The sequence below is a fragment of the Filicampus tigris genome, chromosome 12 (genome assembly GCF_054856515.1).
Source record: "Filicampus tigris isolate MCC_2025a chromosome 12, RoL_Ftig_1.0, whole genome shotgun sequence".
NCBI lineage: Eukaryota > Metazoa > Chordata > Actinopteri > Syngnathiformes > Syngnathidae > Filicampus > Filicampus tigris.
The window spans coordinates 5,383,312-5,410,782 of record NC_141228.1 but is presented as its reverse complement, the minus strand read 5'-3'; the positions used below and the strand labels follow the sequence as shown (position 1 = coordinate 5,410,782).

Here is a 27,471-nt window from a genome sequence, read left to right as displayed (position 1 = left end):
AATAATATTTCAGCTTCAGTAAAACATGAAATATATTTTCTTATTAGTCAGGATGGACTCGAAATAGGTCCAGATGCTGCGCTCTTCCATAAGGCCATGACTGAAAAATAAAATATCACAAGGCCATCTTTCAAAATACTATACTGTCAGACAATACCAGAATTAAAAAAAAAAAGAAAAAAAAACTAAACTCACCTATAGATGACCTTCATCACATTCCTGGTGGATTACTTTGTAATACAAATGCCATATTTGTCTTTTTGCAGTCATTATATGACTGGTTTACCCTTGCCAGACAGTTTGGTAAAATTTCTGTTTAATTACTGAGCATAAAACAACATCAAAGCTTCTTAAACGGCAGTTACCACACATCCTTGAGTAGCCAGCACAACAAACATGTGGTTTGGTTTAGCAAGACGGGGAGAATAGTCACTGTTACCGTGTTTCACAGTAACACAGCAAAAGAGAAATATTTAAGTACACTGCTGTTGTTTACACTTTTGTTGCTGATGTTGTTGATCAAGTTCTCTAAGTACAAAGTAGTAGAAACATTGTCATAGCAACTATTGCCTGATAGTTGAGACAACAAACGGGTAGAGTTGAGTCCTTAAGCCTGTGTCACGACTTTTGAACTATGCTTGGGCATCGTTTGAATTTGGATTCGATTCCGTTTCTTTGATTCGTTTCCGGTCCCTAATGATTCTTGATTCCTATTCTTAACAACAAAAAAAAGGAGTTATTTTTGGACAAATCACATCTCTGTTCTTCAATTTCATGAACTTTTTATTATTTGTGAACTTTACCATGGATTACTCAAAGGGCTGTTTTTAACCAGTATATTTGATTTAATACATTTTTTGTACTATTATTTAGTATTATTTTTCACAAGGGCTTTATTTTTGAGAAGTTCAACACAATACAATAATGCAGCTATTACTGAAAGCATGCTACTGAACACCAATAGATTGGCTAACCTTGTCTTGCCTTAGAAAGAAAATATATATGACAAACACAACGCTGCATTTTAAGGGCAAGCAAGGAAAGTTGATCTAATTTAAGCAGTCGATGTAACCATATGATGTATCTGTATGTACAGTATGCTGCAGCTGCGTATGCTACAAGCTAAATATTAGCTGGATATGTGTGAACTTGTTGGCTCAATGTCGCCATTAGACGTACTTAGCAGATTCTGACTTTGGGGTCATAAGCTGCATCGCGTCAGTTCTATGGCTAGGCGTCGGCCGAATGAGCCAGCCGGGCCGATCACCGACCTCGCGAAGGGCGACTGCTGCCACCGCGGTGTCCCAGCGGCCGCCGCCGCTGTGGAGATCCATCGGAAGGGCCGGGTGCATGCCCAGAGTCGCCGCCGCGGGCCGTGTTTGCCGGTTGGTATGACGCGAGTGGACGGGCTGACCGAGAGGACCACGGCAACTCGAGTGGGGGCGAGCTTCCGTGCTATCGCGATGCAGCTGCGGCGGCAGGAGCTCAGGGTTGCGCGCCGTGCGAGCACACACTTTTTTTTTTAATCGGTCATACTTCGTTCGTAGCTCTTCCGTGCGGCTAAATAGGAATCGAATCTTAGCACGGACATTCTACAATCTGAACGGTTCTGGGAGAACCGTAATGATGGACCCGGTTCCATTCGATTCCCAGTTCTCGGTGCCCAACCCTGTTTTGAACCATGTTCATCATCATCTTTAATCACATTGCAACATTGCAAAAGGATAACTTCAACAAACTATAATTGCAGATGGGATAATAAATGATTTGAGATTATCTGAAAACATTCCCATGTAATCCCAAAAAATATAATGTTTCTGTTTAAAATGTGAACACTCGGAGACAATCATACACACAATTGCAATTCCTGGTGTCTATGAGCTCTGTCTTGTCTACAGGGTAGAATTGGAGAAATTGGGCTACAAGGCTCACCAGGACCTCCGGGACCAGAGGTATTTTTACCTTTACTTTTGGTGTTTATGAGAATAGAAGGCAATATTTGTATGCAGAAAACGTCAGTTTACCCACCATTTTGTGGGTAAACTGACGGTAGCGACTAGCGACTAAACAGTAATCGTATATCGGCCGGTCTAACTATCATTTTAAACGGGCTTGTCCTGACCCAGCAGTTGAGAATCATTGTCATAGGGCAGTTCACAAAGAGCGCACAAATGGCAAATAGGTGGGTTTTTTTCAGCAAATAATGAAGAATCACTTCCCCCCGAAAAAACAAAAAACACAGTTGGGGTCAAAGCAAACATCGTGCAGCAGCATTTAGCTGTTATGCTGCACACAAATGGAATAAGTTGCCAACAGAAGTTAAGTCAGACCCAAATAGGGTGACACATGTGGCACAAATCTACGACGGGGTATTAGGGTCACCCAGCGAGAAACAAAACAGACAAGACAAGGTTCCAATATTTTTTTTTTTTCATTCCGACTGCTGTAGTAACCATCTTTTCTCATCTTACCGCATCTCAAAATGTCACGATAACTGTCATATCATTATGGAATAATAGGAGACATTAAAGTGACGTAAATATTCCAAAAATCAATGTAAGTCTAGACATAATTTTAAGTTCTTCATTAAATTCATTAAATTTAAGTTCTTCATTATTAAATTTGCTTTTAAATCCATCTTAAAATGATATGCTTTTTTCCTTTACTGTGCTTTAAATTTTTTAAATCATTTCCAAAATCTAATTTTCCAAAATCTTGTTCTTGCGCTGTATGTTCTTTTAGTAAATTTTAAGAAGCCACTTTTTAATTATTTAGTTTGCTTTTAATATTCTTACGTTATTTTGATTGTGTGTGTTTTTATTTCTTTACTTTGGTTTTGAACGTATTGGGTATATTTGTTTGTAAATGCTATTACATGTTGTCATTTTAATTATGTGGAGCACATTGAGTTACCTTGTGTATGAAATGGGCAATATAAATAAAGCTGCCTTGCCCTTGCCTTGTGTAAATCCCACCTTAAAGTCTCAGAAGTCTCATGTGTTTTTTTAACCCTGGAGAGCTGTCTGGAATAACTGAGAAAACCCAAGCAGGCCCAGAAAGAACTCTCTCTCTCACACACACAAATAGATGAGAGCTGATTTGAAACCAGAAAGTAGCCATTGTGGATGCTGCAAATCATGTACCGGTCTGTGTTGTAAATGTCAGGTGATCAACCGGGCCAGAGATCACAAAGGCCTTAACTAAAAGGCTTATCTTCTATGATTAGTGATAGTGTGTGAGGGCATGTGTGCCTGAATTTATTTCACCCATCACGTCCCTCCATAAGTTCAATATTAGGCTATTATACTCTCAAGAAGACCTTCAACTATAAGTGAGAAGGAAAATGTCTTCAACCCAACAATAAATCTTGAAGAAACCGTGTTTGGCATTTGTAATTGTATGACCTAAATCTTCTATATACACAAATTAGTGAGCTGGACTCATACTCAGCTATTTTTCAGGGTTTTCCAGGAGACATCGGCGTGCCTGGGCCCAATGGGCCGCCTGGACCAAAGGTATGGCAAAATCTTCTCTGTTTTTCTGTTTTAAATTCATGCAAACCGTACCATTAATTTGGTGTGATGCATTTCAGGGTTTGCAAGGTGCTAGGGGTGTCCAAGGCCCGATAGGACCGAAAGGAATGCAGGTAGGACAATTCAATACCTTGACGTAATTGTTTCACATTTTGACTGTAACGATAAGTGGAAAACTCAGTCCGTCAAAATATGAAAAAAATCCATTCAAGTGTAGTGTGAGGAAAGATAAATATCAGATAAGACAACCTGTAACATCTCTTTTGTCTAAGATGTCTCTTGGAACATGTTCCACTGGGTGAGGTCATGAGTCACATTGGGTGCTTATAAAAACAAAGCTGAATGTTTTCCAGTCCTTGGAGAAAAAACTAATTTTGGCCTGCTGTATAAGTGCTGAATATTGCAGCTTCCAGAAGAGACTAAACATTTTCAGTATCAATACCTAATACCATCGGTGGGGAAAAAAAGAAAACAAAGTACATCTGTTCCGGTTTTGTATTCAATTGTTCATTATACAGACTGAAATAGTATTCTGTTGCAATGCTTAATCAAATGATCAGACTATTTAAAGGCACTGAGTTATATTGCAGTATGCAAACTAGGTTTCACTCTGTATGAGCGCAAATCAACTTTTGAAGTGCAGATTGAGAGATGAGTAACGTGCTGCTTGAATCATCATTTATTTCAAGACATGTGACAACAGGGTTGCGTTCTCTTTCCATAATCGCTGAACATACCGGTGTGCGTGAGTCGAGCTCTTTATTCTAACAGCTGAATTTGCTCTAGAGATTACTTTAGTGCACGTGTGTGTGCATGTTTTTGTTGATATCATTTGATGTACTGTACTGATGTGTTATTGCAGGGTGACGAAGGACCACTTGGCCCATCTGGCAATGCCGGTCCAAATGTAAGAACTATCTCTGTGTACACTCACAATGAAATTCTTGCAGATAGTTTGAATGCTACATGTGTACAGTATATGCAGGAAGCAGATGGAATGTACTGTGATAAACAAATCATGACCTGAGGCATCTTTGTGTGATGTGAGATTATGTGTTCTGAATGCGTGTTGCACTCTGCGTGTCATTTTAGGGGCGACCTGGAAGGAAAGGCTACATAGGTGAATCTGGTCCAGATGGTCTGCTGGTGAGTCTCCTTTCCTATTTTTGTGTTTATACAATGCTTTATAATTGGTATTTGTGACTATTGTGGGCAATATGGGCAAAAATATATATATATTTCAATATTTTTTTCAACAAACCCAAAAACAAGAATTTGACGATATTTTACAAAAAATATTCTAAATCTGCATTTGCTTCACCGAACAATTATGGATGGACGGCGTTTGTGAGCAATAGCTCTTTTTTGTATTTTAAATTGCTTAATGTAGCTTCTGCAAAACATAATGATATTCTACGGCAATATTTAACCATGAAGAACTTAAAATTATGTCTAGACTTACATTGATTTTTGGAATATTTACGTCACTTTAATGTCTCCTATTATTCCATAATGATATGACAGTTATCGTGACATTTTGAGATGCGGTAAGATGAGAAAAGATGGTTACTACAGCAGTCGGAATGAAAAAAAAAAAATGTTGGAACCTTGTCTTGTCTGTTTTGTTTCTCGCTGGGTGACCCTAATACCCCGTCGTAGATTTGTGCCACATGTGTCACCCTGGAATACAGGCATGTAATTTGTGGACTGTCCTTAACGCAGACGGTAGGAGAAATACAGCGTCATGCACTGTTATTACATTTACATTTACACGTAGTGACAACGAATTCTGCCGTGATGTTTTGACAAGACAGTTTACGAAATCGTTCTACATGTGATATCATCCCAAATGTAGTCATGATGCGGACCACAAGCGTGGAAACTGAATGTTAAGCGAATATCGAACATCCTGGCTGTCACATTTAACATGCTCGCCTAAAGTGTTTACTTAGCCTTTGTTTAGCGTGCTTGGGGAGTCGCAATGTTTGAAACACGTTTGCTCGGCTGCTAATAGAGTCAGGTGACTGGGTTCTGCCAGCTGATTCGCCAAATGAAGGTTTCTCACTTCCGCCTCCTTCGCCGTCTATGCACACTGATTTGCCGAATGAGGATTTCACCGCTTCCTCCTATTTTGCGGCCAGCGACAGACTCATTCTTCTTTCCTTTTTGAGGCAGTATGAATACTCGATAATGTATAATTGCACATCATGAAAGCAACATTGACGATAATATCGATGATATATATCGCCCACAAAGCTGACTCTTGTAAATGGCTGGATTCGATTCATAAAAAAATATGAAGAGCTCATTTACAAAATGCTCTAAATCCATTTTGATTGTTCTGTGAAAAAACTTTCATTAACCATAACTTACATGGGTTATATTCTTAGAGTACTGTCTTTTAAACAAATTACAGACTTTGCTTTGACTATGTTTTTTATCATTAGTTTTGTGGATATGCTCGAAATGAAAAAAAATAAAAATGAATAAAACAAAACTATTTCCTGGCTTTCCCATCTGTCATACAAAAGTTACAAGCAATACACATTCCCATACAGTGCAGTGTATGTGCATGTGTGTGTTCTTTTTTTTCAGACTTGAAATACCATTTGAGCCCTGAGCTAGTAGCAGGCATGATGGTTGCACTCAAAAGAAATGTTCTAATTGCAGGAAGCTAATCAGAATGCTGTTTAATGTTTCCTTCTTCCAGGGAGAGAAAGGAGACATTGGAACTGTTGGAAAAATCGGACCACAAGTGAGTTGCTTTTTCACTGGGAATATACAGGACTGATAGTAATTAACTCTTATCCTGTTGTAGATTTTCATTAACCCTGTCATGTGGAGCTAATGTGTAACGTATGCACTGTGTTTTCTACTTGAAAATGCCACCGTCTTTGTTCAATGATAAATGGGTGATGCCTAACACTAGACCACATTAATGTCAAAGAAAGGAAATATGAATCCATGTTTCGTTCATGAATTTGGCGGAGCACCACTGAATAGTTAAATGCCACGCTGAGGAATTCACGCTGACACCACCTCACTTCACTCGGTCTGTTTAAAATTGACAAAGTGTGTTCAGTTACTGTTGTTCCATACATATGGAATGCTGTACAGATGGCCACATATAATCTCCACTCAATCCCAATATATTCGTCAACATGATTTAAAATAAAATCAGCCATTAAAAGTACTTCTGCTCAATGTGTTTACTAATACAGAAGTATTAGTGTAATTAATTTTTAGAGTACATTCTGAGGCCCCTTAATGTTAATATTTGCATTCTGCACATTGTAGGCTACCAAGCCCACCGAGTTGAATTTAGTTACGTACTGCAGTGCACATATGAAAAGGATTAAGTGGTTACAGAAGAGAGAACACTTTGAAGCCATAAACACATGGAGGCTCAGATGATGCCTTTACGTCACTTTACAAATACAGCACTTTACAAAACCTGAGAAAGACCATTACTGACTGTTGTAGGTTAAGCAGAGGCATACAGTATACCCTTGGCCAAGTGCTAATAAAAGGCTTCAAAGGAAATTTAACTGGAGGTTGTTGTTGTTGTTGTCTTTTTTTTTTTTTTTTTAATTTGAGTTAGCTGTCTGCCCTCCAGTACTCCCCCTCAAAATTGAAAAATGAGAAAGAAAAAAAAGGGTCAACTACTCAAAGCAGGTGTGCACTGAAATCGAGTGAATGTCAACCTATCTGCTTTCATTTTACTGTCAGAAATTCAATTTGCACTTAGATAATGTGTGTGCATTGTACAAACTCTTTCAAAGCATCCCCTACTGGTAAATGATACAGGTTTCTACATCGTCCCACTTCTTGTCCTAATTAAGGGATTTGTTGACTTTTTGAAGAAAGCCTTCAGGCTGCATCCCTTCTAAGACACTCTGCTTCTAAATCCATCGCTGTTTTTGTTACTTGCATTCAACAGGAAAATCCCCTGTGCATAAGTAACACATTGTGGCTGTCAGTGGTTTTAGCTGAGCTCAGGACTAGCAAATGGATCTTAAACTATTTGCCTATGTCTTAGGGGTTCTGTTTCTTGTCTTTGACTGCTTCTCACTCAGTTAGTATGTTTCTGCGAAACATTTATGCTACTCTCTGGTTCATGCTTTAGCTCAAGTTCACTCAACACTGAAAGTAAAGCAATATGATAATTAGAAAGAACAGTAGGAAAAAATATGAAAAGCATTATGTGCTTATGTGATTAACAATTTTGTTGTCAGGGTAAAAAAAAAAAAAAAAAAACATATTTACTTCATGGTTAAAAAAAATAACGTAAAACTTTAACTTAATGTTAATAAATGCTTCAACTCTTATGATTTACACACATAATACTTATAGATTGCTATGAAAACTGCCTTTTGAAGATGACGTATTCTCAATAGTTTAACAACCAGAGCTGGGCATCGTCGCCGTCTATAACTTCTGTGTGGTATTTTTCGGCCGACCCACGAGAACATAATGTACAAGTCTCACGCAGGCACGCCGCCAAATAAAGAAAAAATATCAAATAAAAACAATAGACACACACGCACAGCGTAGTGATCGGTGAAATACAAACAAAATGGTAACTATAATAATAATGATGTTATTGCATCTTTGGGACGGAAAGGTATACATACAACACTATTTTATTTGTATTTTTTCTGTGTTTGGCTACGTGTCAGGAGTGGGGCACCTGCGTGTGACGTGAAACCGGTAAAGTCTGTTCTCGATGCCATTTGGCTGACACGGACCAACCAGGCGGGTCTGAAATATAGACGGGAACTCATAGACGGACTAAAGCATAGATGAATGCCCAGCTCTATTAATAACCCTGATGGAAGAGTTGTTATTTGTGTCGAGTTCTAAATTGTCTTGATAGAGAGAATGTGAAATGATCATCGATAGGACTTCTGTGGGTAGGCATGGAGGCACATTGAGTGACATGGTGATTTAGCATTTCGCATACATGTTTGCCATACTTTGAACTTCAACATCAAACATAGGGCTGGGTTCAGTGTCAGCTGGAGGGCAGGGTTCATGGTCAGACACAGATTTAGGTCCGGGCTCAGTGTTAAGGCCTAGACAGACCAATCCGACATCAAACGTCGATAAGCGTCGGGGGGGTCTGATTGCGGCGTCTAAGTGATGTAGCGAACACCGTCGTAACATTGGATCCCGCTGGGAAGTGTCTGGTGGGTGTTTCAGCATGTTGAAACGGCGTTGTAAGTTGTGACATTTGGTCACTCTGATTGGCTGTTAGCTAACGAATCAGCGCACTGAGCACGCACGGGAAGTGACAAATGACAACTTCAAATAATAATAGAATACCTTCAAAATGGCTACCAAGCCTACCAAGGCTAACTAGTTTTATAATAACTGTTTTTACTCTGAAAAACTCTTGCGAAATGACAAAAAAGTTAATACTTTATTATCATTATCCATCCATCCATATTGTCTGCCAAATTCCCAAACACAGTAAACTAGCCCCAGCATGAAAATGAAGATACACCTGCATTTACGCCAAGCGCACATGTACCTGTCTACGAAAATAGGACCCTTAGTGTTATTTGCAGCTCAAGATTCTCTTGTGAAGAGGCTGACACTGCACATTCCACCTCTCAAGTGTGATCTGGATGTGGTTAAACTCCTCTGATAAGTTATGTATTTACACTAGCTTGAGTTTTTCCCCCTCAAACACTGTTTTTAAAGTAGTATTTACTTTCCATTAGCCATAAGAATTAGTGCGTGGCTCATTTGGAAAAAAAACAATTTATTCTCTCCCTGATCATTATTTGTAAATCTCAAATATATGGTTTTGATTCAAGTTTCTTGGAGAGGGGGAACTATATTTTCTTAACTCAGCTACAGTAAATTGACAAATAGCAGTTGGCTAGGAGGACTTTAAAAACATTGACCTTTATAAATCAATGGGTGTATGTAGTTGGAAATAATGAACAGTGGAATCCGTTCTGTTAAAACACAGTTTTTCTTTCTTCTAATCGGTCCTTGTGGCAAAGTACTTTAAATATTAGTTCAGTTTCACAGGATGCAAACAACATTTGATGTGAGTGAAAGTGGCTGCAAATACTGTATAGTCCTGCAAAGATTAAAAAAAAAAAACTGTCTACTTTAAAAACCTTAGGTGGGTTTATGTCACGTTATAGAGACATAAGACAAACATATAGACTGCTTGTTCTATACAGAAACATTACGAGTTTGTTTTTACTTGGCTGTCTTCTTATGTTTTTTAATTGAACCATTATTTAAGTCAACATGAGCTCAGACAGATCTTAAAATGTATTTGAGTTGAATACTCCACACTTTATAGGTCAAAACACATCTTTTTTCTTGCCAGCAGCCCCACCTTATTGCTTACCAAAGCATTGCATTGCAATCTATGACCTCTTGCATTCCAAGTGTCATAAGAGGTTGGGAAATAACTCTTAAATGAGGGAAGATCGGACTCTCACATTGGCATAGCCTACTTTCTCTCAGTGCCTTTGAAAAATGTCTTCTCTCTCCAGGGTGTTGTAGGCCTCGTAGGGATAGCTGGCGTGATCGGCGCTCCTGGTGAAAAGGTAAGGGGTGTTTTTAGCTATCATTATGTTGTCAATAAGCATGAGTGGGTTGCTTGTCAGTGGCAGACCCTTGTAATTAGGGCCGTGTTAAGCAGCCATAAATGCAGGCCCCAGAGGCCTGTGAAGACTTACATAAACAGTCAACACTCACATCCACATCAAAAAAATATTGTCATGGTGAGACACACAATTATTGCCCCCTTCCCACTCATCCTTGGGTTCTAAGGTTATATCAGGTTAATGTGACAGGATAGCTTGGGATAATTCAGAAATTGAATACAGGAGTGTGTTACCGGCAGAAATGATTATTATTCTCCCCAAATTACTTTGCACCTTTAAAGATGAAAAAAATTGACTTTTTCAATCCTTTGAATTTGCTCCCCGCATTGTACACTTCCTGCCCCCTCCTTTCGATTCAGAAGCGCCCTGTGTGTCATAACATGTTCTGAAGCTGCTTGGTTGTCAGTCGATTCTTCTTAAGCATAAAACCTCACACTCATACGGTCTGTCGGCGTCAATCACCCCTTGACAGCGTGAAAATTCCTACCATGTTATGCAATAAGCATATATTTTATTCCAGCAACACCTCCAGGATATTTTAAAGTATTCCAATCATTATTTGACACAAAGATGCTTAGTCGTCGCATGTCGTTACATTTTCAAGTCCAAGTGGTAGACGTGTTTGAGAGGAGATCTGTGCATCTTTCCTGCTTATTTATGCTAAGTGTGGCATTCACCTGACTGACCAGGGTGACACCAAGTGTTCCAAAGTACATGCTTGCGCTACTTTCCAACCCTCAGTACTCCAGTTTCATCGCTCTTTGTTGAGAAAGGATTTAAATCTGTTTCTTTCATCAGTCTGGTCATCGTTTAATGATCCCCTGAGTTTTTGAGCTGTTTTTACCCCCTCCAGGGTGACCGTGGTCCGACAGGTCCAACGGGTCCAGCAGGAGAGAAAGGGCCACAAGTGAGTATGAATTTTAATTGTGCCTTAACTTCTGTTTGTTTGAGAGTTAATAATAAACAAATGTATAGTTTAAACAGAAACAAATTGTGACGAGCCTCTTTTCAGCCACCCCCATTGTAATCCCCAAATCTACAATTTGCTTTCAATTTTGTGTACAATGCTTGGTGATGATGATGCTTAAATGATGATGCATAAATATCTAACGTAAAAAATGTATTCACCAGGCTGTAATGTTTCTCCATGACCCAAAATAATAACTACCGGTATGTGGAGTAATCATTGACCGACCTTCCTGCCTTAGTCCATTGCATGTTATGCATAATTCTGTGGAGAATAGCTTTCCTACATCGCTCATAGCTCAGGACCCGCAATGGACTAAATTTTAGAGGCTCTGGGCACTGGTCCTGACCTAGTTGGATGGAAGGCTGTCTGAACGATGGCTGACTGCTAGTGGGAATGACTAATCTGCTGGCTGAATGCGTTGCCAAATGATTGAAACATTACTTGTGTTTGTGTTTCACTCTGAGCGTGAGCTTTGTGTCTTATGTAAGGATAAGTTGTAACGTTTTTGTAAGAGGAAAAAAAAAGGTGAATGTGACTGCTTTAACCTATGCCACCATCATGAACACCTGATTTCAGTGGAGAACTATTTCATCATGACATTCAGTTTTCATTTCAAGCGGAAGTCAACCCAAACATATTTTTTTCAAGAATATGTTCCCAGCAGGCCCACTAGTTGAAACACGGCATTCTGATTAATTTTGCATTTGTGGATTATAAATTAAGCAGCAAAATGCACTCATTTTAGCCATCTCTGAAAATGACATCACAACTGCTCACAATGACCAATCACGGCTGACCTGGTTTCTGAATCTGAGCCTTGATTGGTTGTTGTGAGGACTTGATGTCATTTTCAGTCGACAGAAGACAAAATGGCTGCCCTCGGATATGGCTAAAAACGAGTGGATTAAAATTTATTCCACAAACGCAACATTTATCAGAATGCCCTGTTTCAACTAGTTGGCTTGCATAGAACATATTCTTAAAAAAAAATGTTTGCGTTGACATCCCTTTAATTACCATATGGCGATATGGGCAAAAAAAAATTCGCAATATTTTTTCAAAAAATTCGATAACGATAATTTTCCTATATTCTACAAAATATATTTTAAATCTGCACTTGCTTCACAGACCAATTGTGGATGGATATCTCTTTTAAATTGCTGAATACAGCTTCTCCAAAACATAATGATATTCTACGACAACATGTAACAATAAAGACCAAAAATTATATATAGACTTTGATTGATTTTTGGGAATATGTATGTCATTTAAATGTCTCTGCTGTCATTCCATAATGATGTGCCTTTTTTAGCTGCAGTAAGTACTGGTGTACCACTACCAACTAGTAGAGCAATCAGAATGAGAAAAAGGTGTTAACTACAGCAATCATAATGAGAAAAAATGTATTTGATATGTGACGTGTGACGAAATGTCACCCAGCGAGAGAAAAAAAAGACGTTGTCATGACAACACCCGAAAAGTGCTTTTTCCCACTCATTCATCATGCAGACTTGTGACTTTATTCATTTTTGGGTGTAATCTGGGGTCACAGTAATAAGCCGCCGTAGTTTGTGCAACAACATGCCTCGGGAATACAGGCTAGTTATGAATGATGCGGACTACAAGTGTATAAACTGAATGTTAACCGATCATCCAGGATGTCACGTTTGACTTGCTCGCTAAAGTACTGAGTGTGTGCGGGCGTGAGTGTGTGCGTGCGTTTATATTTGTTGGTTCAACTGTTTTCTGAGTGTGTGTTTAATCTTTAGTTTAGCGTGCTTGCGCAGTCGCCAAGTTTTCCTCGTAATCCATATGGCTCGTGGTGCAACAGAATTGCTCTTCACAGTGACCGTTTTGGCACATCTAGCAATGCTATTTCCACCGACGTCAGTCTTGTTAACCCCAAACCATTTAAAGACTACGAACGACGTGGACTCGCGCCTCGCTAGTATGAATCCCCGCTCGAGTCTCGACACTCCTCTATGTTTGAAACAGCTGTGCTGCAGTGCGGACAGAGTCACGTGACCAGGTCCTGCCCGCTGATTCGGCGAATGATTATCACTTCCTCCTCCTATGTCGTCAATGTACACTGATTTGCAGCATTTCCTCATACTTTGCGGTAGTCGACTGACTCGAGTCGTTATGCTTTTAGAAGCAGTGTTAATACTCGATAATGTAAAATTACACATCGTGAAAGCAAGATTGACCATGGTATCGATAACGATATATATCGCCCACCTCTAGTTGTCGCTATCTTCTGAATGTAATTATTAAAGTAACTTGTAATATGACTTAGTTACTTTTAAAATCAAGTAGTGAGTAAAGTAAATGTTTTAAAGCAAGTAATCAGCAATGTGACTATGTTACTTTTTCAAGGTAACTGTGGCAACACTGTTCACAAATACATAGAGATATGCATGTTGATCCTAGCTACTTTAAGCAACTCTATTGATATGAAGAAAATAATTATTCTTATTATGAATGGAAATAATAGTCATTAAAAAATGTGTTTAAAATTTTACCCCCGACTGTGTATGCACACTGCTCAGCCACTCTGAATGCTGGCTTTAGTTGTTTTAAACTTACCTATTATATGACAGTATAGAACGTAAGACAAAGTAATAAAATTCCCTGAAATGAAATGGTCCTAACAGGTAACAAATAATGTATGTTTTGCTTTAACCTTTGACTTGACTGACTTTGAACACCAATTTGTCTAGTGAAGTCAAGTGTACAGCTGTGACCCGTCCATCTCTGAAATTAGCCTCTGGGGAGTTTCCCTTAGATACAGGATGTTCTACCATCCTGTGCCGATATGAAAATCAGACAAAAATCACTATACTTCATGCAGGGTACACTAACGTGGTTCCTAAACTGAAATGTAGTACAGATATGACATGTAAGACATTTCAATACTGCATTCTGTGTTTCTTTGCTACAGGGTTATCCAGGGTTGCCTGGGAGTCCTGGTGACATCGGCATGCAAGGTACACCTGTAAGTGCCATATCCTCATTTCTGCTTGTTTCGCTTCTTCTTGGCATTCATACAGATGTGTGTGAATCAATGGACTCGAGTCATATGACTTGACTTGACTTGAGTCGAGTTACTACTTTTAGGACTTGCAACTTGCTTCCAAAAACTTTGGAACAACTCGACTTGCCTTGGGACTTGGTATCTGAGTGACTCCGCTTGACTTAGACTTAAACTAGATGACTTGACAAGTCACCTTGTTTATAGTTTGAAATATACATTTGGTCACAGTTTGATTTGGATAACAGATTAGTACCAGAAAAAAAAAGATGTATTTTTTAAATTTGATGACTGTTTTGGCCACATTCAGCATATTTCAGTATTTATCACCTGAAAAATACTGAAATATGTTAATATGGTGTTAATAATCACCATATTAACAGTTTTCCATTCATATAAATGTTAAGACCGGCGCACACAAGGCACCCTCACCGCTTGTTGCCATCATTTTTTTGGAGAGTGGTTGGCGATGCGCCATCGGCACAGAGTATCAAGCATGTTTGGCAATTTGACGCGCGGCGCCATCGGCACTAGGTGTGCGGGGTGCAGGAGCCAACCGCACACAGCTATTATCCACGGCAAATGCGCTCTTCATACACCAAGCATGTGATCAATGCAACTTTAAGCAGCTATGTCAGTGGCGCCTATTGTGCGGAGAACATCCGCGCCTGGAGCTGATCGCACAACGTCGATGGCACCTCGTGTGCGCCGGGCATTTAGTATGAAAAAAATAGCATACATTCTGCTAAATAATTTAAATGTAGACATTCATTCTATGAATTAAGATGTTTTTCACTACATTTTGTTGATGTAAATAATACTTTTTCTCTTGTTTGATCAGTGAAACAAAATTTTTACCACTCCAATATTTGTTGTGACTGAACAAGATTTTATGACTTTACTTACGACTTGCTTCAACCAAGTAATGACTTGACTTCGATTTTTTTTTCCACGATCACCTGCTTGAGATTTGAAGGTTACAATTTGAGACTTACTTGTGAATTGCATGTATGTGACTTACTCTCACATCGAATTTTATAGTAGTTATCAATTTTCCTGTAACCCGCACTTGATTCCATACTTATACTAATTATAAAGTTGCTCTAAAGCATTATTCGAATAGGTTCATACGACACAATAAATAACTCAGCACTTACAGTCTCGAAAGAGAAAGCACACATTTATGTGCCATATGATAAACTAATAGTCAGGTAGCCCTCGAGTGCTGCAGTCCTCAATTCTCTGAAACTAGGAGATAGAGTTGTTTTCTGGTTCCAAGTGTGCCTTAACGCAATGCCAAGGAGCCCAAACATTGGCGCTGATACTGCAGAGCCTATTGTTCGACTTGTTTTTGCAAAGTTGTATCTTAATAAATCACAACAATTCTGGAATAGTGTCCTTCGAATGTTCAAAAGTGGCTATTGTCAAAAACTAAACAGTACACAACATTTCACTTAAACACATCCTATCAAGTATAAAGTAGTGGTGAAAGGGAAATAAATCTGTTTTGCAGTCAAAGGGCATGGGCATGTCATAGTCACATTTTCTATTTCATGTGGCCATAACTAAACATGATTGAAATTCTGTGCAGAAACAAATGGTTGGAGACCTCAATGAACTGAAGAAACATTGTTAAAGGGGGAAATCAAGATGTTTTATGCAATCCCAATAGTTGAAACAGGGCAATCTAATAAATATTGCGTTTGTAGAATATGAGTTAATCCACTCGTTTTTAGCCATCTTGGGGGCGGCCAATTTGTCACTTCTGTTGACTGAAAATTACATACAACTACCCGGGGCTCAGGGAACGACCAATCATAGCTCGCCTGTTTTTAAAGCTGAGCCGTGATTGGTCGTTACCTGAGCCTTGGGTAGTTGTGATGTCATTTTCAGTCGACCGAAGTAACAAAATGGCCGACCCCTGAGATGGATAAAAATGGGTGGCTTTTGCTGCTGAACTCATGTTGCACAAACGCACTATTAATCAGAATGCCGTGTTTCAACTAGTGGGACTGCTGGGAACATATTCTTGAAATAAATATGTTTGGGTTGATTTCCGCTTTAAGTAGCGTGGGCCAAAGTTCTCCAACAGAATTGTGAGCAACTGCTGCTAAATATTGACGTTGCTTCTAAAGGTGGTTCAACTGCTTTATGAACAATCATATAGGACAATCTGCTTAGTTTTTCACACACTGCTTTTACAAATTATAGGAATGATTATATGGTATTATTCATCTTGTTTTATTTACCAAATGTTAACTTGATATATAAAACATCTGGAGTGAAATATTATTTACAGTACTTTCAATTTTCACATTACCACCTTTTTACCATTGTTGAGTTTTCCAATCATTATTGCTCTTATTTTTCCCCCACAGGGCCTACAAGGGCAGACAGGGAGTCCTGGCAGTGCTGGTACAAAGGGCCGTAGGGTAAGAACTGAAGTCTTTGGAAGACATTGAAGCCATTCATATTTGCTTTTCAACATTTGTGAATTCATCTTTGGGCAAAAGAATGATGTTGAAGTGAGGGGAGGAGCTCAATTTAGCGGTGCCATCATTCTTTGGCCCAAAGATGCAACAAGATTGCGCCAAAGTGATACCGTTATAGCAGACCTGACTTTGGCCTGAGCTCAAAAACATCAAATAGGTGAGTTTTTCAGCAAATAACAGAGGGTAGGTTACAAAATGAGCGAATAGGCGAATTCACAAATGTCATGACAAACCCAGAGTATACATTTCTAACATGTCTGTTTACATGTGTTGTATTTATTGTTCAAATTTGCACATTTTGTTATGCTATGACATGATTACAAATCTGCGCTGCAGTTACTATTAAGAGTTTTGGGCAGTGTTCATACAAATTAAAATAATCAGTGTTTAATTCAATCTCTGTTGTGTAACATGTTAACTGCATAATTATTTGGGTCCAACAGATGGCCAGAAGTCGCATTCAACAAGTTATTTTCCACACTTCCCTTCGTTCACGGCCTTCAAAATAAAAGCATACCAGCAAACCACTATACACAGCAGGTTTCCTACGGCGTATTTCCGGAAGTAGAAGACGCCAGAATAAGTGCATGAACTCCACCTTGATGTGCCAGCGTCATCCTTGAGTGCGGCATGCAGATTGACTATACTCGTGGACACAAATTGTTTTGTAACAGTTAAGTTCCAAGTCGGGGGGTGTTGCTTCAAAAAGACAGCGACAACAATGGATATTGTACCTGCTACAACCATAAAGGGACCAAGCTGACTAGACTATGTATTTAATTTTATTGCCAAACTGCTTTGCTTTTGCAGCAGCAACGAGCTGAGTGCTGCATCCTGGGAAACTGTATGTCATCGCAACATGTGACATAATGGACCAATCAGAGCAGCAACAATTCCTGATGGGTGCGTGGCATGTGTTGCAGACCTGGCGCCAACAGCACAATGCGTTGGTCACGTGAATCAATGCGGCAGTTGCCGGAGTAGGAAGAAGCCTAAAAAGAAGCCTTTCACTGAGTAGGCTGAGATGAAATTTGGCCGCCTCGCGACCACGTCAAACGCATGAGGGCCGATTAGTGGACCGGACTAAAATCCACTTCCGGCCATGCTAGTCCAGCCATTTTTTAGAATTTGTCACCCGACGCCCGCCCGCCCCAAAAATTGGCATCTGGGCCGGTCCGGCCCAGGGACGGACTGCCCAGCTCTGCTAATATGTATTTCCACTGTATGAATGCTTATTGCATACGAGACAATCGTTCCATTCAAGCTTGATACAGGTGCTCATGTGAACCTGTTGTCTTTGAAGGACTACAAAACACTTACTAATAAGAGCAAAATTCATCCAGTAAAAACTAACGTGAGTGGCTATACTGGAGAACGTGTTCCTATCAAAGGTGGATGCATTGCTACCTTCAAACACAAAGATCGACAGATTAGGGCACAGCTACTGATCGTGGATATGAGTCTAAAACCAATCCTGGAACTCAGTGCATGCATCTGGTAAAAAAGTGTTTGTAGTGACTTCATCAGAGACAGCAAATGCTCAAGACTCACTCATGGAGGAGTATAAAAACTGTTTCGTAGGACTTGGATGTCTTCCTGGACTGCATAAAATACACTTGGATAAAGATGTAACTCCTGTTGTGCACCCTTGCAGAAAGGTTCCTTTTGCGCTGCGGAAAAAAATGAAGGATGAATTAGCGCGAATGGAAAAACTAGGAGTCATCAAAAAGATTGATGAGCCAACTGAATGTGTCAGCTCATTGGTTGTTGTGCAAAAGAAAACAGGTGCTCTGAGACCATGCTTGGATCCAAGGGATCTAAACAAAGAAATAGAAAGAGAATACTTCAAGTTACCAACCAGAGAAGAAACCATGGCACAATTTGCTGGAGCCAATAAATTAGTTCAGTAAATTAGATGCTTCGTCGGGTTTCTGGCAGCTGAGGCTAGATGAGGAGAGTTCTCGACTGTGTACATTCAACACTCCGGAGGGCAGGTACAAGTTTCTTAGTCTGCCTTATGGTATTTTGTCAGCACCATATGTCTACCACAAAACCATACACATGATTTTCGAGCACATACCTGGAGTGGAGACAATGATGGACGACATCATAGTTTGGGGCTCAACTCGAGAAGAGAAGAACATGACGAAAGACTGAAACAAGTGTTGGACAAGACGAGGGAGGTGAACTTAAAACTAAACAAAGACAAATGTGAGTTTGGAGTGAAATCACTTACCTTCATGGGAGACGTGAGTGAAGAGGGAGTGAAGCCAGACCCGAGAAAAACTTCAGCAATCAACAACATGGAAAGACTAACTAACAAAGATGAGGTCAGACGGTTTTTAGGCATGGTCACCTACCTTGCCAATTTAATTCCTCAACTGTCAACACAGTCAGCACCTCTCTGGAGTATTCTGGAACAAAAGAATGAATGGATATGGTCCCACAAACAATAGCAATGTTTCAAAACTCTGACACAAGAGCCTGTATTAAAGTTCTACGACCCAGAGAAGAGCACCAGGATTCCAGCAGATGCGTCACACTATGGGCTGGGAGCAGTGGTGCTTCAGCAACATAAAGGGGAATGGTCACCTGTTGCATATGCGTCCCGTGCCTTGACAAGTGCTGAATCAAGGCACGCCCAAATTGAGAAAGAACTGTTGGCAAGTTTGTATGCATGTAAGCGTTTCCATCAATTTGTCTACGGCCAGAGGTTTGAAGTGGAAACTGATCATAAACCTTTGGTGTCCATCATGAACAAACCCTTGAATGACTGTCCGGTACGGATACCGCGCATGCTAATCAGGCTACAAAAATACGACGTGCACATGTTATACACACCAGGAAAATACATGTACGCCGCCGATACCTTGTCGCGAGCAGTGGACAAAGAGGAACGTGCAGACAGTGAGACAAGTACAGCAATACAGGCGTATGTGAACATGGTGGTGATGTCCTTGCCAGTGACTGCAGACAGAACAGAACAAATAAGAAGAGAAAATATGGCGGATGACACAATGAAAAAACCCAAGAGTACAATACTGAAAGGATGGCTGAAGTACAAAAAGGATTGCCCCATGGAAATACACTACCGGAATTGTAAAGCAGAGCTCACTGCACTGAATGACGTAATGTTGAAAGGGAGCAAATTTGTTATTCCTCCCACACTACGCAAACAGATGCTCCGAAAGATACACGAAAGCCACCTCGGAGAAGTGAAGTGTAAACGTAGGGCTAGATAAGTGATGTACTGGCCGAGAATCAATCAGGATATTGGCCAGACAACAGCTTTATATGAACTCTGTCGCACCTACAGACCAAATCAACAAGCTGAGCCGCTGATGACTCATCCAGTACCCCACAGACCTTACTACAAAGTGGGTACTGATCTCCTTGATTGTGGTGGAAAGAGCTAAATAGTAGTCACTGACTACTTTTCAAACTATCCTGAAGTTGGAGCATTGCAGTCAATGTCAAGCAAATCAGTTGTCAGCTATTTAAAGACTGTCTTTGCCAGACATGGCATCCCATGTGAACTGTTTTCAGACAATGGACCCCAGTTCAATAGTTGCGAGTTCGCTGGCTTTTTGGATGGTGAATCTTTTTGGAATGTGGCCGGATACCAGAGTTCCCGAGTAAAACTCACGCAGGCACATGCAAACTCCACACAGGATGGCATAAACTCATATTCGAACCCACAATCTCTGCACTGTGAGGTGGATGTGCTACTGCTTACCCAGTAGTGGCCAACCACTCAAAGGCAAAGGGCCGCAATTTTGACTATGTTACTGCAAAGAGCCACAGGATACACATAAGCACACATAAACTGTTCCATTGCATCCCCTCACTCCCTATCTCTCTTTTACATGTCTTGACGAACTCCCATTCATGGTATACCTTTGTAATTCGTGAAATTTTCCAAGCAAGTGGATATGAGTGCTTCATAAATTTTGGAAGCAACTATACAGTCTAAAAAGAGTTGGATTAAAAATGGCACAAATTTGGGTCAAAAAGGGACCGATCTACTATTTGGGTCAATTTGACCCAACTTTCTGAGTTGTTTTCTGCAAAAACAACTGAAAATGACATCACCACTGCTCTGGGCTCAGGTAACGACCACTCACGGCTAAGCTTCAGAAAACAGGTCAGTCGTGATTGGTCGTTACCTGAGCCCTGAGCAGTTGTGATGTCATTTTCAGTTGACAGAAATGACAAAATGGCTGCCCCCAGAGATGGCTAAAAACAAGTGGATTAACTCTTTTTCCACAAACTCAATGCCCGCCCCCAGAGATGGCTAAAAACAAGTGGATTAACTCTTTTTCCACAAACTCAATATTTATTAGAATGCCTTGTTACAACTAGTGGGCTTGCATAGAACATGTTCTTAAAAACATACGTTTGGGTTGACTTGCCCTTTAAGTAACAACCTGTGTTTGAGAAGTTCATTCCTGGTTGATGTTTGAATGGAGGGAACTCAAGTGCATCTGAAGATTTGAAGCCTTGAAAGGTTCGAATGATGCCCAAGCAGAACGGCTTGCCATTACGTATTTGGTTGGCCAACACTACTCACCTTTGTCCCCTCCAAGTCAATTATGTTAAAGCATGGTATGCATGCACTTGGTACCTTGATTGTCGAATGTAATCATCCCATCACCACGTTCAAATAAGCCCCTGCACACACTGTACTCCTCACTTTCTTTAAACAGGGATCAGCAACTTAGTTTGGCGGCAGACCGAGGTTTTCCTGACAATTCTATCGCGGGCCAAAATGATTTTTTCCTCAGTCAAACCTGCTGTAAAAATATCAAAAGCTCATGGTTTGGTTTTATCACGGCATTGATGTCACGGCAAAATATTTATTGCAATGTCGTGTGAAAGCTCACAGCACTGCAGTAAGCCTCAAAGTATTGATGGACAGTTCACGGTACACGGTCTGCTCACTAATTTGATAGTATCATATTTCTTATTTATAGCATTTGAAATGTGATACAGTCACAACCTCAGGAGGCAGCAGACAGAGACGTGCGCTGCGACTATGAGAGCCAAAATAACAGAGTTTTTAATTAATCGCACCTCAGCTTCACCAAATTAATAAAAAAGACCGATGCCGATAATGCCAAAATGCCAAATATCGGCCCCGATAATCGGCCCGACCGAAAATCGGTCCATCTCTAATAAATAATGTTCTGAACAAATGGATGATACACAGCAGAATGGTAGTCATTTATCAATGTATGTGACTTGAGGTGTACGTGCGTGTGTGTGTCATGTCATTTTCGTCACCGTTTATCTTCTACAGGGGGTGGTATCCAAGCTGACTTCGTGTGAAAGTCATTAGGACCTGTAATATTGTACTTTAGGAATGTGTTTGTAGACTTGAATGTGATAGTTTGACGCAAAATGTACCGGTACATTCTTTGATTCGAGACGTTGTGTCACCTCCAGGGTCCTAGAGGTCTTGATGGTCCATTGGGAGAACCGGGCCCCGAGGGCACCAAGGTAAACACACACTTTAGCAAAATCTGACCTCAAACATTGTGTGTCCCCATACAGATGAGAAATGATGAAAGCGTTGAAAATGGAAAATTATTTGATGGCATTTTGTCTTTGATATTTATAATTTATATTGGAATTTTCGCCTTTTCAGGGAGAAATTGGTGATGTTGGGGTAAAAGGAGAACCAGGATTTATAGTAAGTAAAGTTGATTTGTTTTGACAATATCCTGAACATGTTTGTAATAATACCAATGAAGATTTTGGACGTCTTAATTGTTCTTTAAAATGTGAAAGACACCATACGTAACAATGAAAACCCACTGGAAATTGCAGTCTAAAATGCCTAATTTCGCGGGCAATTTTCCTAAAACTTGTGTTGGACAAGACGAGGGAGGTGAACTTAAAACTAAACAAAGACAAATATGAGTTTGGAGTGAAATCACTTACCTTCATGGGAGACGTTGTGAGTGAAGAGGGAGTGAAGCCAGACCCGAGAAAAACTTCAGCAATCAACAACATGGAAAGACCAACCAACAAAGATGAGGTCAGGCGGTTTCTAGGCATGGTCACCTACCTTGCCAACTATTTTTTTGTCGAGGGCTCTGGGGCCATGTTAAGAATTTGAAAGCACATAAAAGTACTCAAAAAAATCACGCGTCTGTAAGTATCTTGGTTTCAAAGGGGAAGGCAACCCCCCCAAAAAGTCTTTACAATATGTTCTATGCAGCCCCACTCGTCTAAACATGGCCTTCTGATTGATTGCAACTGTGATGTCATTTTCACTTGACAGAAAGTAGCAAAATGGCCGCCCTCGGAGATGGCTAAAAAAGGTTGATTTTGCTGCTTAACTGATATTCCATAAATGCAATGTTAATCAGAATGCCGTGTTTAGACTAGTGGAGATATTTTTTTCAAGAATATGTTCCCAGCAGGCCGACTAGTTGAAACATGGCATTCTGATTAATATTGCATTTGTGGAATATGAGTTAAGCAGCAAAATCCACCCGTTTTTAGCCATCGCAGGGAGCGGCCGTTCAGTCATTTATGTCGACTGAAAATGACATATCAACTACCCAGGGCTCAGGTAACGATCAATCACAGCTCGCCTGTTTTCTAAAGCTGAGCTGTGATTAGTCGTTACCTGAGCCTTGGGTAGTTTTCAGTCGACAAGTGACAAAATGGCCGCTCCCAGAGATGGCTAAAACCTCGTAGATTAACTCTTATTCCCCCAACGCAATATTTATCAGAATGACTTGTTTCAACTAATGGGCTTGCATAGAATATATTCTTGAAAAAAAAATGTTTGAGTAGACGTCATTTTAAGGTCATAGTTTGGTTCATATTTGGTACAATAAGGTGACAATATACAACACAAACCTTTTTTAACTTTGAAATAAAACATCACCAATACAATATCAATTTTCTTTTTCCAAAAGACCACCATCAATAGGTTGCCTTGCTAAAGCCGTATTAAATGCTGCTGGAAGTTTTTGTTTTTTCTCTTTAATTAGCCATAATGTCTTTTAGTCAGAAGATGAGCAGCATTGTGTGTTTTTACAGACTAGACATATGGCTAAAGCGTGAGGCAGTTACACTTCTTGTCCCATCCACACAGTATGTTATATGATTGACCCTGCATTTGATTACCGGTATTATCATTTTAATGACGGAACTACTTTTGAACAGAAGTCAAGAAAACATTTTGAAAGAGTTTTGTAGGTCACATAAAATGATGTGGAGGACTGGATCTGTCCTGCAGGCTTTTAGTTTGACACCTGTGATCTAAAGCCAAGAATAATGATTGTCATAAAAAAAGGTATCCTCCTTACAGCATCTTGGTTAACAAGCATGTGTCCTTTGAAGCTGTATATTTACATCCGGGAAATGTTATTATTTTGTTCCAAACGTTTGCCCAGCTCAGTATTATAAACCTCTGTAAAAGCCAAGATAGAATTCAATTGTTTATGTTTCTTTGTGTACCTTAACTCTGTTATTCACAACAGGATACTGTATACCCAAATGCAGCTAAGAACTATAGCTAGTAGTTACCGCCTTGAGTCAGCCAAGGGCTGTTTAGTATCATCAGCAGAGACACTTTTATGAGTGGCTGGAACCCACTCCAGGCAGTTAGGAAAGAAAAATAGGAATTGCTTATATGTAGCCTACACACAACGATTCCTCATTCAAAAGATGACCTATTCTTTGGAAAACTGCAGACAAATGTCTGATTTATATGTTTAGTTAGTCATGATCATGATGTAGTCAGTTGTGTGTATCAGTGCAACTTGATTCAGAGACTGGATGGATGGATGGATGTCCAATCTCTTGAAATGCTTGTTTCTTTCTCTGTAGGGCAAAATTGGCGTTCCAGGAGAGAGGGGCCTCCCTGGGAAGCCTGTGAGAAACATTTACTTTATTCAGTATTTGCTGAGTTGTACTAAAAGGTGTGTGTGTTCTGATTGCAATTACTGACGAAAAAATGGCCGTTGACTGACCTACGTAGTCAGAGGGGCACTCTATGATGATTCTGTCCATTCGCTCTTTATTTTCATAAATCTTGTTTCAATGGCATTCAGAGAACAATGCATATCTACTACTTAAGGTATTTGTGACATAATCTTTTACAAATGTCATCAACTGGATAAATGCGGGATAGATTATCTCCCCGTAATCTTAATTGTGGGCACCTAACCAGGTATTGTAAATAAATATACCTTTGAAACAGAATAATCCTCAATGAATTTAAACATGTTTAAAATTACGTAGCTGCTAAAGGCTGAACAGTTCGTGGGTGTGTTTAAAAATGTGTTTACCGCTGATGAAGAGCACAAACACCTGCAACTAGTTCCATTACAAACTACACCAAACTGAATTCTGAGATTGTCATTTAAAAGTAAGTATCATTATCCATGTGAACGCAAGAATTGGATCATTTTCTCTTGTATCTTTTCAGATTGTTCAGGTTTAAGTAATGTTGTAATCAATGAGTCTGTGAAAAACTGTTATTTAATTGTGAACAATTAAAAGGAGAAAGAAGCAAACGTATTGATAGTGCTTTTTTTTATGACAACAAAATGTTCAAACCTCATATATACAAATATGAACATTGAAAACACATTTTCTCCTGTAAATACAGTACTGTTAATGACCCAAGTTTAATTGTCTCTGGTTGGATAGCGCCATCTAGTGATTGAAACAAAAATCCAATTTCTGGATGCCTGGCATATTCCCTATTCTGTTTATTTTTGCATAAACATCATTTTGCCACTACGTAACCCTTGCTTGAAACTGACTTTACATTGACGCTATGATGAATGTTGTGGCTTCGCTACATCAGTTATTCAAAAAGTCTCTTCCATGATCACCATTTACTCAAGCCAGCTAACCGCAGCGTATTTATCCTCTCACTCAACTCATTGAATGGAAACTACTTTAAATGTTTTTCAATTGATATTGCTATGACTAATGCACTGAGTTTGTGAGTCTACTCTCACAATATTAGACTGAATGCTGTTTCAAATTAGTGCCCAGTCTCAGTTTGCCAACACAATGTCTAGACTTCAACAAAGAGCCTCTTGCATGTGGCGTTACCATCCCATGTGTGAGCATCAGACAGAACTGAAATATCAGACACACTCATCCACTTTGTATTTTTCTCTCTAATGATGATGGTTGTGTGGAGAAGAAGATATGTTTAATTAATTCTGTGCGATTGCACAAGTTAATGATTGATGCTGTGCTTGTCTCCAGGGTAAGGCAGGTATTCCAGGAAGCACAGGGGAGAGGGGACCCCACGGTGAGGCCGTAAGTATGCCTTCTTTCCCATTACCACCAATTGTGAAAGCCATCTGGAACCTATCACGCTTTTGTGTTGATGCGCACTAAATAGTCATTGCTTGCATATGTTGTTTCATGAGGCTTATTAGCCGCGTTGCAACTTCTTGAGTGGATAACAAAAGGCATTGTTTTGGATTTTTCTTTGTTTTATACTCTGCGTTTCTCACACATGCAGACTTCATACCTTAGGCCAACCATCTTGGAGCTGTGCTCAAGTTTTTTTTTGTTTTTTTTTTTAATATTCCTGGAAGTCAGCCGAGCCCTCGGGGAAATCAAGAATGTCAAACAATCAAATATTTGTTAGGGTATGAGGTTTCCATAGCGCAAGGGGAGGTATTAGTTATGGGTCTCATCTTGCTTCTGTCGATGTTATCAGGTTCCTCTTTTGCACAGATGGAATCGTGACTGTTTATGTTTGTTTGGCCGTTGCCTGTTAGACTTGTGTATTATGTCTGTTCCGCTGATGTATCCCAGGTTTATGTAAGAAGTCACTCAATGACGCTACTCAATTCAAGGTATTTTACAATGTTTATTCTCTTGTAGGGACCCAGAGGACCTCCTGGAGAGGCAGGACCTGATGGAGAGCAAGGGCCTGATGTAGTTTTCTTGGAATATTCTTCTCTTGATTCAGTATTTGTTGACATTCATTTTTAATGCCTATGCTTCTCCGTTCCCTCAGGGTGGGCCTGGTGTAGAAGGGGAGCCAGGTGCTGTAGGAGAGCCAGGGTTAAAGGTCTGTAATACCCCACAATGTTATTGCAGGAACCTCTGCAGCATAAAAATATTTGGATATTCATTCTGAAGCACCCTCCGGCAATGTGGAAAACCCTTGAACCTGCTCTAACACTTTTTACCCACAGTAATTTAGTTGTAGCTTTACTGAGTCGAACACACTGTCACATGCACGCTTAAGTTTGTTTTGGGCCTCCACAGGGTGACATTGGGCCTCCAGGAGCCGATGGAGAGCAGGGACAAGAGGGAATTAGAGTGAGTAACTACTGATTGAATTTGGTTTACAAATAACACCCCCTTCTTTGTGTTGAAAGATCCACTCCCTGAAATGATATTGCAACATGGGCCACAATTAGTATGCCTATCTTTCTTTTTACAAAATTCCGACATATAAATTTTTGTCATATATTCCATGTAAGCCTCTATTGGCTCTCCAGATGCAAATCTCTGGTGTCGCATCTCCAAACTAAAAAAGAAGAAAAAAAAAAAAAAAACACTTCTCAGGAAAACAAACAAAAAAATATATATGTTTGTTCAGCCACTAACATAGGCATTATCAAGAGAGCCATTATCAGCACTTTAGATAAGTCATTAATTTGTAAATATAGCAGACCCATGTGGGGACTGATAAATAGTACTGATTTGTGGGAGAAAAAAAAAAGAAATTTGCCAAATTTGAAGATAGGAGGTTTTGTCAGCGATATATGACGATGAACAGTAGGTGGCGGCAATGCACATTACAGAC

General features: G+C 39.8%; 1 protein-coding gene across 1 annotated transcript in view; it reads left to right on the top strand.

Annotated features, from left to right (window-relative positions):
• The window catches only part of col24a1 (collagen type XXIV alpha 1), a 116,243-nt gene that overhangs the window by 59,101 nt on the left and 29,671 nt on the right, over positions 1 to 27,471 (top strand). The window contains exons 19-35 of the mRNA XM_086047753.1: positions 1,899 to 1,952; positions 3,462 to 3,515; positions 3,593 to 3,646; positions 4,396 to 4,440; positions 4,626 to 4,679; positions 6,244 to 6,288; positions 10,055 to 10,108; positions 11,022 to 11,075; positions 14,080 to 14,133; positions 16,548 to 16,601; positions 22,107 to 22,160; positions 22,309 to 22,353; positions 24,510 to 24,554; positions 25,908 to 25,961; positions 26,538 to 26,591; positions 26,674 to 26,727; positions 26,928 to 26,981. Coding sequence (XP_085903879.1) covers positions 1,899 to 1,952; positions 3,462 to 3,515; positions 3,593 to 3,646; positions 4,396 to 4,440; positions 4,626 to 4,679; positions 6,244 to 6,288; positions 10,055 to 10,108; positions 11,022 to 11,075; positions 14,080 to 14,133; positions 16,548 to 16,601; positions 22,107 to 22,160; positions 22,309 to 22,353; positions 24,510 to 24,554; positions 25,908 to 25,961; positions 26,538 to 26,591; positions 26,674 to 26,727; positions 26,928 to 26,981 — 882 coding nt within the window. The remainder of the gene's footprint in view (positions 1 to 1,898; positions 1,953 to 3,461; positions 3,516 to 3,592; positions 3,647 to 4,395; positions 4,441 to 4,625; positions 4,680 to 6,243; positions 6,289 to 10,054; positions 10,109 to 11,021; positions 11,076 to 14,079; positions 14,134 to 16,547; positions 16,602 to 22,106; positions 22,161 to 22,308; positions 22,354 to 24,509; positions 24,555 to 25,907; positions 25,962 to 26,537; positions 26,592 to 26,673; positions 26,728 to 26,927; positions 26,982 to 27,471) is intronic.